This window comes from Mirounga leonina, unplaced genomic scaffold (genome assembly GCF_011800145.1).
Source record: "Mirounga leonina isolate KUSES-001 unplaced genomic scaffold, KU_Mleo_1.0 Mir_170, whole genome shotgun sequence".
NCBI lineage: Eukaryota > Metazoa > Chordata > Mammalia > Carnivora > Phocidae > Mirounga > Mirounga leonina.
Genome location: NW_023270433.1, coordinates 30,180,707 through 30,193,327, shown reverse-complemented (window position 1 = coordinate 30,193,327; position 12,621 = coordinate 30,180,707). Strand labels below are relative to the sequence as shown.

General features: G+C 39.4%; 1 protein-coding gene across 2 annotated transcripts in view; it reads left to right on the top strand.

Moving 5' to 3' along the window:
• The window catches only part of LOC118017883 (tomoregulin-1), a 90,235-nt gene that overhangs the window by 74,534 nt on the left and 3,080 nt on the right, over nucleotides 1-12,621 (top strand). For both annotated transcript variants that reach the window (XM_035016199.1, XM_035016200.1), the window contains exons 8-9: nucleotides 2,430-2,553; nucleotides 10,428-10,586. In XM_035016199.1, the coding sequence (XP_034872090.1) occupies nucleotides 2,430-2,553; nucleotides 10,428-10,586 (283 nt within the window). The remainder of the gene's footprint in view (nucleotides 1-2,429; nucleotides 2,554-10,427; nucleotides 10,587-12,621) is intronic.

Here is a 12,621-nt window from a genome sequence, read left to right as displayed (position 1 = left end):
AAGGCAGACGCTTAACCATCTGAGCCACCCAGGCGCCCAAAAAAATGTCTAGATTCTTAAGGAGCTCACAGTCTCATGGTACCAACTGAGTTTAAAAACTCAAATGGTTCTAAAACAATATCATGAGTATTGTAGTGAAGTGGGTGCTCAGGATGATAGCAGCCCTGAAGGGAGGGTTTGATTTCTTCTGCTACGGCAGAATTATAGTTTGAGAACTGGTGGAGACCTTATGAGCCCTTTGAGGACAGGATATTTTTCTGTCCCCAACACCTAGCAGAGTGCCTGGCATATGGAAGATAATCAATAAATGATAAATGGTCATCTATACTGTGCAGTCTTATATGGTGAATATTGAGTACTTGAAACATGGCTAGTTGGAATTGAGATGTGCTGTGAGTGTTAAGTGCTCACCAGATTTTAAGGACTTATTTAAGACAATGTGTGTAAAAAAAAAAAATCACAATTTTTTATATTGATTATATGTTGAAATGATCCTTATTTGATATATTAGATTAAATATGTGATTAAAATCAATTTACCCATTTCTTTTTAGTTTTAAAAAATATGGCTACGAGAAAATAAGTTACATGTGTCTTGTATTATGTCAGACAATGCTGATCTTACTCAGCTGCCTTAGAGAGATGCTGTGATTTGACCAAGGTCACAAAATAGCAGATACCTTAAAATTGAGAATTTACATGTTGAATTTCTTGACTTCTGGTTCAGTTTTCCTTATAGCCCTAAATTAGTACAGTGTAAATACATAAATTTTGAGGTAAAATGACATTAGTTTGGTCTTACTAGGGATGGCCCGATCTCCCTGTAATCCTCTCAAAACCACATGAAGTATAGGTTCTGTTAAGTATAGGTTACAGTTATGAAATCTCAGTCTTAGGGTGGTACACTCAAGGTCACACAACTAATCACAGAATTTAAGGTGGGACTGAGAAATGACAGGAAACGTGGGAATTTTTCCTACACAAGGACAGACCTATAAACACTGGGGACTCTTGAGTCCATAGAGGATGAATGTATTAATGTATATGCCCGAAAAAAAGTTAAAAAATCCATTGCAGAATGTGTGATTATGTGAATGAGTATATGCTTATACAAGTACATGAAAGAGACAGAGACAGAGGGGCTGGGGAGAAAGGGATAGAGAGAATGGATGATGAAATTGATTTTATTTATTTATTTTTAAAGATTTTATTTATTTATTTGACAGAGAGAGAGAGAGACAGCAAGAGAGGGAATATAAACAGGGGGAGTGGAAGAGGGAGACGCAGGCTTCCCGCGGAGCAGGGAGACCGATGCGGGGCTTGATCCCAGGACCCTGGGATCATGACCTGAGCCAAAGGCAGACGCTTAACGACTGAGCTACCCAGGCGCCCCAGTGAAATTGATTTTAAAGACTGGTTCCTCATGCCAGCATCTTTCCTGATCCTTCCATCTTTCTTTCCTGATTCCCTTCCCTTCCCTTCTTTTCCCTTTCCTCCCCTTCCTGAGAGAAAGAGGAGGGGGAGGGAGGGGGAGAGGGAGAGAGAATCCCAAGCAGGCTCCACCCCCAGCCCAGAGACTCACATGGGGCTCATTCTCACGCCCCTGAGATCATGACCTGAGCCAAAATCAAGAGTCAGACACTCAACCAACTGATCCACCCAGGCACCCCTTTCTTCCCATTTCTGACATTGAAATTACTCACCATATTCCCATTTTCTTTATTCAACTCAGTTCAGTTCAAATCAATGTACCTAAGTCTGAACAGATGTTTATCAACATGTTTACAATGGTTCTCTTTGGATAGAGGGGTTTCAGGTGGTTTAAAATTTTGCTTATTTGTTCTCTATATCATTTGAATTTTTTTTTCAATAACATATACTAAGAAAAACCAGATTTAAAAAACAGCAAAGCTATTTTCATTTGGAAGAAAAAAATCAATATGCTTAATAGTTTTCATTCCAAAAATAAGCCTTTCACCCTAAAATTTCAGAGTCGCATAACTTCCTCTCTGCCATTCCACTCTTTATTGGCTTCAATTTCATAGTCCCAAGTGGATGATTAGAGTAAGTCTCCAAAGGCCAGTGCTGTAATATACCATCTCTTGGTCATAGAGATGAGCTTTCTTGTAGAGGTAGCATTTATTTCTTTAGCTAGGATGTTTATGTTTTCTGGGGACAGATTGTTTGTAAACAACAGTAGCTCAGAGTGGTCATATCTTGCAACTATTTTTAAATGCTTTCAATCTAAACAGTCTATTTGCTGTGTTTATGTCATAATGAGACCTTGGTTGTTATTCAGCCCCTATCTGATAATTTTCTTTTCCAAATTACCCTGCAAATTTATTTGTCCCTGCAAATAGGGACTTTAAAAAGTCCCTGTTTTTCAGCTTGCTTTTCACTGTTTATTGACGTGGTTTATGTTCTTTTAAGATGCTAGTGATCAAAGAGAAGATGTTTATATTGGAAACCACATGCCTTGCCCTGAAAACCTCAATGGTTACTGCATCCATGGGAAATGTGAATTCATCTATTCAACTCAGAAGGCTTCTTGTAGGTAGGTCAACACCTCCAGGTCAGAGGTGAGGAATTTTTTCCTTCAGTCACTGCTCTATAGAAAGCAATGAAATACAGATTAAATATTATCAAAAAGTAATATTTACTTTCAATTGAGTCAAAAAATAGTGGCATCATTTGGAAAAAACTGGTAAGTATAACATGAAAAATCAACACCAGGTGTCATTAGGGTTTTAAGATTATGGACTTAACATTTTTAATACATTTTTCATACAAAAATATGCCATATTCCAGCACTATTTTGGTTTTTAGACAATCTGTCATAAGGTGATTTAGGGACTAAAGAATGTGTTAAGAACAGAGAACATGTAACTCAAATAAAACATACACTAAAATAGATTTCTAAAAATAAGGGAGTGGGGATGTGGAACCAGGTGTGAGGAGAGAAGTGGAAATGGGAAAGGTGTAAATCTTCAACTGTCTGATGCCAGAGAGGTTATGTGACTTGTTCAAGGTCAGCAGCAGCAAAGCTAGATCTCAGATTTCCTGACTCTCAGACTAATGCTCATAAAGCTTTTTGCTGTTCTCTGTCTGTTGGTGGCACTTCTTGCTGGGCTGGGAGCTCATCCTCTACCTCAGGCTGGTCTCATGAGCCGAGTAATGTTTCCATAGACAAGGGGAGATTGCTATCATTCTGCTCACTCCTGCCTCCTGCAGTTTGCCCAGAATTCTTTTTTTTCTTTCTTAGTAAAAACATCAAAACATGGACAAATATTATACTTTTCTTTTGTTCTCTCAACCTAGAAGCCAGTGGATTTTTCTCTTCAGAAAGTTGAAGCAAGCCATTGGAAGTCAGGTCTCCTGGCCCTTCCACCCCGAGCTCCCTTCTCCTTGCCTTTTCTTCTTCCTCCTCTCCTCCTGGTTAAAAAACAAAACAAAAATACTATAAATTGTTAATGGCTAAACAATTTTTTGTTAAGGTTTTGGCTTTTTCTTGATTGAAAGTGCCGCTGGACTTTAACAGAGCTGCTGCTCTACTCCCACCTCCCCTTTCTTGAACATTAAAAAAAGGCAACTGTGCAAAGGGGAACAGGCCAGTTTTAAAACAAAATCATTCCATGGATTCCTCATATTTGTCCCACGGTGGCATACATACCTTGATAGAAGTTCAGATCGTGTTGTTCTCTCAGGATAGAGCATCTTTCAAGATACCTAAAAGTGAAGGGTGAGAGAGGACGATGTCCTGATAATGAAGTGGTACCAGGTCACTTTGCAGTATTTACTTTTGCAGTAATTGACAGTGAGAGGATTGAATGGTCTAGTGGTTAAAGGCTCTGGAAGCAGGAACACCAGATTGGCCAGTTATTGACTGTGCCCTTCAGAAGTTACTTAAATGTTTAAGCCTCATTTTCTCATTTCTAAAATTATAATAATAGTACCTGTCTCCTAAAATAGTTGCTAAATTTAAACTGTTGCTAAAATTAAATGAGATAATATATGCAAAGTGCTTATTAGCACAATACCTGGTCCTCAGTATGTATTTGATAAATTGTGGTTGACGTTAGTAGGTTGTAAGTGCTGTTCAGTGAGGGATTCTGTCTTCCTAACCCTGTCTTCCCAGTGCCTAGGGTGGGACCTAGCCCAGTAGCTACTCAGTAATTATTTTTTGAATGCCATGTGATGATGATAAACTTATCCTTCTTCTCCAGACCAGAGTTGTTTCTTAAATGCCAAAGAATCTCTTTTCTGCACTCTTATAACTCCTAAAAAGCAGTTGATCTTTCTCTTTGTCTAAGCATTTACAAAGTCTACAAGAATCAGGCCATAACATCACATGTACTTCCGACTAGTGGGTGGATGTGTTTGGGTAGCAGTAAGCAGGCAGGGATGAACAACTGTTAGCCACAGTCCTATTATTAGGTTAGAATTTTCTAGCATTATCCCACCATTAATTTGTTTGTTCATTTATTACTTACTTTGTATCAAATTCTTCCTGGCCCTTGGGTCTCAAATTCAAATATGACAGGAATCCAGGGATCTTGGCTTCCAAAAAAAAACTACCATTTGGTAGAAGAGACTAATAATAAAGCAGTTAAAATATAATATGAAAAATGCTGCCATACGTAGATAGATATACAGGAGATGATTTGGGACTTCAGACAAGGAACTTGAACCTGAAGAGGGCAATCGACATCATGAGAAGAGGGGCAGGTCTTACACAGGAAGATTTTTCCAGCCCAGGAGCTTGCCCTTTATTTTAAAGGCAGTGAGAAGCCACTTAAGGATTTAAGTTAAGAAAGTTGTGATCAAATCTGAAAGCCACTCTGGTGGTTTTGTGGAAAATGGATCAGGAGACTGAATGTTAGTAAGGAGTGAGAACCTGAACTAAGTAAAGGAGTTACAGTGGCAGTGAGATCGGCAGAAGAATTGCAGAGAGAAGATGGGGTGATTCAACCCCTAGATTTTGGTGACCAGTTGGGTATGTGGGAGCTGGTGGTGGGTCATGGGAAGGAAGAGTCAAGAGCATCTCCTGGGTTTCTGGCTAAGGCAGAATTGAGTGGAGAAAGGGAATGGGAAGAGGGAGGAGCTTTGGGAGTAAATGATGTTCAGCGTAATATGCTTGGTCTCAGGTACCTGTGAGGGATCCACTTATGGAAGTCTAGTAGGCTGCTGGATATGTATTGGTTTGAGAATTCATGAGACAGATGCAGGTTGGAGGCCTGCGTTTGGGAATCATTCTTCCCTAGCATATCCCTTGTAGCTCCTACCCAGCCTTGCTTCCATGCCTCTAGGCCTCCAGTTTATCAATTTTATCACCTTTTCCCCCCGTCCCTCGCCCCTTGCATGTCTTCATCCCCTCCTTATTCAGCTTAAACTCCATGGTTAGTCATGGTAGTTCCTCTCTTGCTTTATCATACTCACTTGACAAAACTATAATCCTGATTCATGCCTTCCGACCTGCTGTATATGTATACAGCTATATGGCCTACCCATCCGGCTGAACATGGCTATTGAAAAGCACACCACCAGGTTAACGCATCTCCCTGATGTTTATACTCAAAGTGGGGCCTACAAGCTGCCAAGTTGAACTTGTGAACTGCAGTCCATTCATTCTCCTGTTCTAGATGCCAGCTTTCTACTGTCACCCTTCTCTTCAGATTGTCAGTACCCCATCATCCTTAGCTGATCATCTTGTTTCCAAGTTCACTGAGAACACTGAAGCAATGTGAAGAGAACTCCCACAGACTTTTTACTCTCACCTCCCAGAAATACTCCCCCCTTTTCTGTTTCATATATTCTTTTATATATATATATATAATTTATATATATTTGTGTTTATTTATATTCTTATATGTATATATAATTAAAAATATATTTATATTTTCATTTCTTCTATCTTGGAAAAAAACCCTCACTGTCCTACCAGCGACCATCCCATTTCTTTTCTTTGTAGAACTCAAAAGAATTGCCTGTGCTCTGTTTCCAGCTCCTCACTTCCCATCTGTCTTGAATCCACCTGAATAAGCTTTTCAACAACCAGTAGCATTTGATATGGTTGATTGCTCCCTCCTGTGTGGTAAGCATTTCTTCACTTGGATCTAGGTATTGCATTCTCTCTCTGTTTTCTGCTGCCTCACTGGCCATTCCCTTGCATCTTCTTGGTTAGTTCCCCTTTGCTCCCTGACCTCTCCATGTTGGAATGCAGCAGAGTCTAGTCCTGGTCCTCTTCCTTTGTGATGCCACCCAGCCTCAAGGCTTGCCATGACATATGCTGATTACTCCTAATTTGCATAAATCCCAGACCTCTCTCCTCAACTTGAGACTCATAGACTCATAGACTCTCCCTCTTTGACATTTTTGCATGGATGTCTTGACTCCTCAGTTTCAATAGGACCTAAGCTGATGATCTGATCTGCCTTCCCTCCCCTAAACCTGCTCTACCTGCAACCTTCTTCATCTCTGTTGATGCCAACTCCACCTTTTCCTTTGCTCAGATGAAAGACTTCTGATACATGTTTGACTTCTCTCTCTCATACTCCATATCCAGTCATTTGAGAAATCCTATTATCTCTATTTCAGAATATATCCAGAATTTGAGTTCTTCTCACGATTGCCACTGCTATTCCTAGTCCAGGTCACCATTTTTTCTCTCTGGCATTATTGGAACAGCCTCCTTGATTGTATCCTACAGTTCATATTCAACACAGCAGCTGGTTGGAGACTTTTCAAATGAAAGTCCTTTCATGTCATGTCTCTGGTAAAACCTTCTCAGTGGCTCCTCCATGTCACTGAGTGCAGAAGCCCTATACAATTTGGCCCCTTCACCTCTCTGTCTTGGTCCCCTGCTTCCCTTCAACTTGCCCACTCCATGCCAGCCACACTTGCTATTCTTGGACATGCCATGTCTCATGCCCCCTCCTCAAGGTCTTTGCACGGACTCTTCCTTTCTCCGTTGTGTTCTCCTTCCTGTTGTCCACATGGCAGGTTCCCTCACCTCCTTCACGTCTCCACTCACACATCACCTTCTTAACAAAGACTACCCTGACCATCTTGTTTAAAATTGCAACCCTCCCTTCCTGGCCTATAACTGACACTTATCATTTCCCTTAACGGACTCTCTTCTCTCTCTTTGTGTAGTACATATCAGCCTCTAAGAATACCATTTAATTTACTTATCATGTTTATTGACCCTCCCTCCCCCAGTTAGAGGTTAACCGGATCAGGGATCTTCATTTGTTTTGCTCACTGATGTATCCCAAATATCCACTACAGTACTTGGCACATGTCAGATGCTCAGTAAATAGATGAGTTGATGAATCAGCACATGAGGCCATGGTGGTGGATGAGATTATTATGGACGGTGTGTGGGATGAAAGAGTAGAGGGTGTAGAGGACCAAATGCCTGGATCTGCCTTTAATCAATAACAGAAGTAGTAGTAACACCCTAGAAGTTATTACTTCAGATATTTGGAGAGTATAACCCAAAAGTCAATTGCAGAATATAATATCCAAAGAGGATTGCCTGAATAATATATGGCCTATACATTCTTTTTGATATGCTGATTGTAATCTTTGGATTAAGCTAAACTGTCAGAGAGCTGCATATCTAGGACACTGTTACAGCTCCCCATGGAACTGTTTTTATTTTATTGAGTTTTGACTTTTCACCATTAGCCTACCACAAAAGGCATTATTTTAAAAAATCCTGTAAGATTTCATTATATTGTTGGATTTATTACAGCTATATTGTTGAGGTTGATGTTCTCTGTATCAGAAAGTGCCCTCTTTAAATCAGGACCAATGAGATAAAATCCCCTTGAATCTAATTATGATAGTCACTGTGGTTCTTTTGAACAACTGGTTTGATTTTATTTTGTGGAGATTGTATTTTATGTTAATGATTTTACCACTTTTTTTCATTCTTTTTCATTCTTTTTTTTAAGGTTTTATTTATTTATATGAGAGAGAGAGTGTGTGCTCTAGCAGGGGGAGGGGCGGAGGGAGAGGGAAAAGCAGATTCCCTTCTGAGTAGGGAAGCTGACTTGGAGCTCCATCCCAGGATCTCAGGGTCATGACGTGAACTGAAGGCAGATAGATGCCTAACTGACTGAGCCACCCAGGTGCCCCTCTTCTTCTTTTTTTTTTTTAAACCAGTAGTTTTTAGTATTTAGTGTTTTTTTCAGCTTTGCAATCCCCACAATCAATTTTAGAACATTTCATCACCCCCAGAAGAAACTGTGTCCTTTAGCTATTACTCCCAAATCTCCCTATTCCCCTTAGTCTTAGACAATCACTAATCTGTTTTGTCTCTATCGATCTGCCTGTTCTGGACATTTCATTTAAGTGGACTTGTAGAATGTGGTCTTCTGTATCTGGCTTCTTTCACTGAGTATCATGTTTTCAAGGTTTATCCATGTTGTAGTGTGTGTCAGTACTTTGTTCCTTATAATACCGCATTTTATAATCTGCTTACCAATTGAATATTTGGATTGTTTCCACTTTTTGGCTATTAATGAATAATGCTGCCCTGAATAATTGTTTGCAAGTTTTTGTGTGGACTTGTGTTGCTTTCAGTTAGGTAAGTGTCCAGGAATGGAATTGCTGGGCCAAATGGTAACTCTGGGTTTAACGACTGAGCCACCCAGGCGCCCCTCTGGGTTTAACTTTTGAGGACTGCCAGACTGTTTTTCAACGTGGCTTGGCCATTTTTCATTCCCTACAGTATCTTTTCCAACAGATATTATCTGACTTTCTGCTTCTGGCCATTCTAGTGGGTATGGAGTGGTATCTTATTGTGGTTTTGATTTGCATTTCCATGGTGGCTAATGATGTTGCTATCTTTTCATGGGCTTATTTGCCATTTGTATATCTTGTTTGGAAAAATGTCTATTCAGATTTTTTGCCCATTTTGTAATTTTTTTTTCTTTTTGTTAATGAGTTTGTAATAGTTTTTTAATGTATTCTAGATACAAGTCTCTAATCAGATAAATAATTTGCAAAAATGTTCTCCTGTTCTTTTGTTATCTGTTCACTTTCTTGATAGCATCCTTAAACAAAGATTTTAATTTTGATTTAATCCAGTTTAACTTTTTTGTTGTTGCTTGTGCTTTTGGTATCATATCTAAGAAAACATTGCCCAATCCAGATCATGAGGATTTATTTCTTTTTTTGTTTTCCTAAGAGTTTTATAGTTGTAGCTCTTATATTTAGAACTGTGATGCATTTTGAATTATTTTTTGTGTATGTTGTGAAGAAAAGGTCCAGCTTCATTCTTTCACATGTGGATGTCCAGTTGTCCCAGTAGTTTTTGTTGAAGAGATTATTTTTTCTCATTGAATAGTCTTAGCACCCTTGTTAAAAATCAGTTGACCGTAGATATATGGGTATATTGCTGGGCTCTCAATTCCATTCCATGATCTATAAATTCTACCTTACTACTTTTTTTTTTTTTTTTTTTTTTGGTCTGCTAGTAAACTTAGAGCTCAATGTGAAACTTTCTGGCAGGTGTATAGGAATCTCAGGGATGAGATTAGTGGACTCACATCACCCCTGGCTTCCTATTTCCCTACTCCCGGGTTTCTTTATGTGTGCTCTATTAAAAAATCTTTTTTTGAAATGAAGTGTGGGATGTTAATAACTACAGTATCCTTACACTTCAGAGGTTTTATTAATCAGCTCTTACTGAAGGCTGGCTAATTTATACATTACACTTCTGTCAGCTAAAACGTGAAATTTCTGTTAAATATCTCAAATGTTTCCCCCTGTCAAATTATTATTATGAGCTGATGTTGTTGCCTTTTTATTTACTTTTACTTGGAATTCAGATAATTTCTAAGATTAGCACCTACTTGGCTGCTTGGCTCTGTTTCTGTCATTAATAACTTATTTTTCTCCTTCCCCCCCACATCTTAAATGATTATGTATACTGAAAGTGTGTTGAATATAATTTGGTGCTATGTTCAGAGAACTGTAAATGTTTATACCTATTTATTCAGTCATCCCATTTCCAAGTACCTAGCCTAAGGAATAACACTAAATATAGAAATGTGCACACTCAACAAATGTTTGCCCTACCTCATTCATAATTGTGGAAAATGGAAGATAACTGACATGTCTTAGAGTGAGGGAATAGATGTTAGCTATATTCTAGCCACTGAATGTACTAGTATGTACCTATTTTTAAAATAAAGGTAATAAAGACCATTCAGCAACTTAAAAATTAATGTCCTATAATGATAGATAAAAGAAGCACTATGCGAAATAGACGTATTGAATAGAGTTTAAGCAAGTACGTAAATGGCAATGGTTTTTCAGTATGAATTTATCATTCTTTCTTATGTTTTTGATTTTAAAACCTAGAATTACTGAAATTCGTAATTCTCATAGGAATCTTTCCGCCCCTCCCCCTTTCAGATGTGAATCTGGCTATACTGGACAGCACTGTGAAAACACGGACTTTAGTATTCTTTATGTTGTGCCAAGTAGGCAAAAGCTCACTCATGTTCTTATTGCAGCGATCATTGGAGCTGTACAGATTGCCATTATAGTAGCGATTGTCATGTGCATAACAAGGTAGGTAATGACCTAAGAAACACCGAACTTAAATCAGAGGTGGGTAGCTGTTAAATTAAAGGAGAGCCTTGAAGCATACTCAGAGCGATAGGTGCTTTAAGTCCTCTAGTCCGTGGGGAAAAAGTCCTGGGATCAGCTGCCCAAGGTTTCCATGTGGTCTGGCCTCTCCTTATCTTGCTGCTTTAGAATATGAGCAAGAACTCATTCTCAGGGTTACAGGCATAGCTGGGCTGCATGCAGAGGGAGCATGAGAATATTCAGTAGCATAAAGGAATTCAGGGACCTTAGAACCGCACTCGGGGATGATGATGGTAATAGCAGAAGGACCGTGCTGAGATTTTTAAAGCTCTGAGGAACTGGAAGGTGTTTTATGCCCCAAGAATATACTTTATCCATAGTAAATATAGTAAGAAAGGAAGAAACCAGAGATTAAAGAAAACTGCTTTCCTTATTATGTCATTGTCTTAACATTACTTCGTTTTCTGGGATACAATCATAAGTCATCTCTAAAATTCTCCATCATAACTAAAACAGTTGGCATTTATCATGACTAAACTCCAAATTAAAAGACATACTTGGATTACAGTGGGCATAAAATGGGTGTTTTCCAAACTGAGTGGAAATGTATAATTCCAATTCTGGGCCCAAGGAAAGTCAAACTAAATCCAGTTCGTATTGTCTTTCTGTTTCCCAGTGTCATATCTTTTTTCTTGCATGGCTCTTCATACCTCCTTTAAGATTTGGTTCAGAAGTCCCATCAACATCATCTCTGCACTTTTCTGCATTATTCTGGGCAGAGGATCGGAGCATATCAAGTACAGATATTGGCAGGCCATAATGGATTTATGACTCTTCTATCCAAGATCTGGATAGAAGCCAGACCTTCAGTACTCTGAGCCATCTGGAGCTGAAATGATAAATCTAGAAATTATAAAAAAAAAATGTTCTCTGAGTAACAGGTACTTTTCATAAAATTAAGGTGCTGAAGTCAGTCAGTGGACTTTATTTATTTAATTTTAAATTGGTAGCTTTTTTTTTTAATATTTAATTTACTTACTTGAGAGAGAGAGACGGAGATAGTGAGAGAGAACAGGAACAGGGAGGAGAGGGAGAAGCAGGCTCCCCGCTGAGCAGGGAGCCTGACGTGGGTCTTGATCCCAGGACCCTGAGATCATGACTTGAGCTGAAGGCAAACACCCAACAAACTGAGCCACCCAGGCGCCCTCTCAGTGGACTTTATTCCACAGGACAGATGATCTGCCCTTAGGCAAGACTATTGAGTATAAAATTGGGCAGTAGATGGGGCACCTGGGTGGCTCAGTCATTAAGCGTCTGCATTTGGCTCAGGTCACGGTCCCAGGGTCCTGGGATTGAGCCCTGCATTGGGCTCCCTGCTCCGCGGGGAGCCTGCTTCTCCCCTTCCCACTCCCCCTGCTTGTGTTCCCTCTCTATGCTGTGCCTCTCTCTGTCAAATAAATAAAATCTTAAAAAAAATTGGACAGTAGATTAAAATAGGGATGAAATGATTAAAAAATAATGACAGCAGAAAGGGCAAATAGAAGAAACCCATATAACAGCAGGGCTGCCTGTGGCCGTTTAATATAGGCTTAGAAGTTAAGTAATTTGCCTGTGGTCATCCAACTAGTAAGTGGAAGTGCCTGGATTTGGATTCAGTGCTGCCTTATTTCCAGAGCATTCCTCTTTCCACTGAACCTTCAAGAGGAGGGTCCATGTTGAGTCATCTCAGAAAATATATTTGCCAGGTATGACCATTGCGTGGGAGCAAGGTTCAAACTTGATTTTTGAACAGTCAGGGGGACGACTTGGTATGAATCATTTTTTTCAGAGCATTGATCTGAGTGTCATCTGCAAAATTTCACTGGAGGTCAGGGGAACCATATAGGACATTATTCGAGGAAAGCTGGAGTGGAGTAATGAATTATATGGAGGGTGAGAGAAAGAAATAAGGTAAAGATGAGGGAGGCTTTATATGGAGGGTGAGAGAAAGAAATAAGGTAAAGATGAGGGAGGCTTT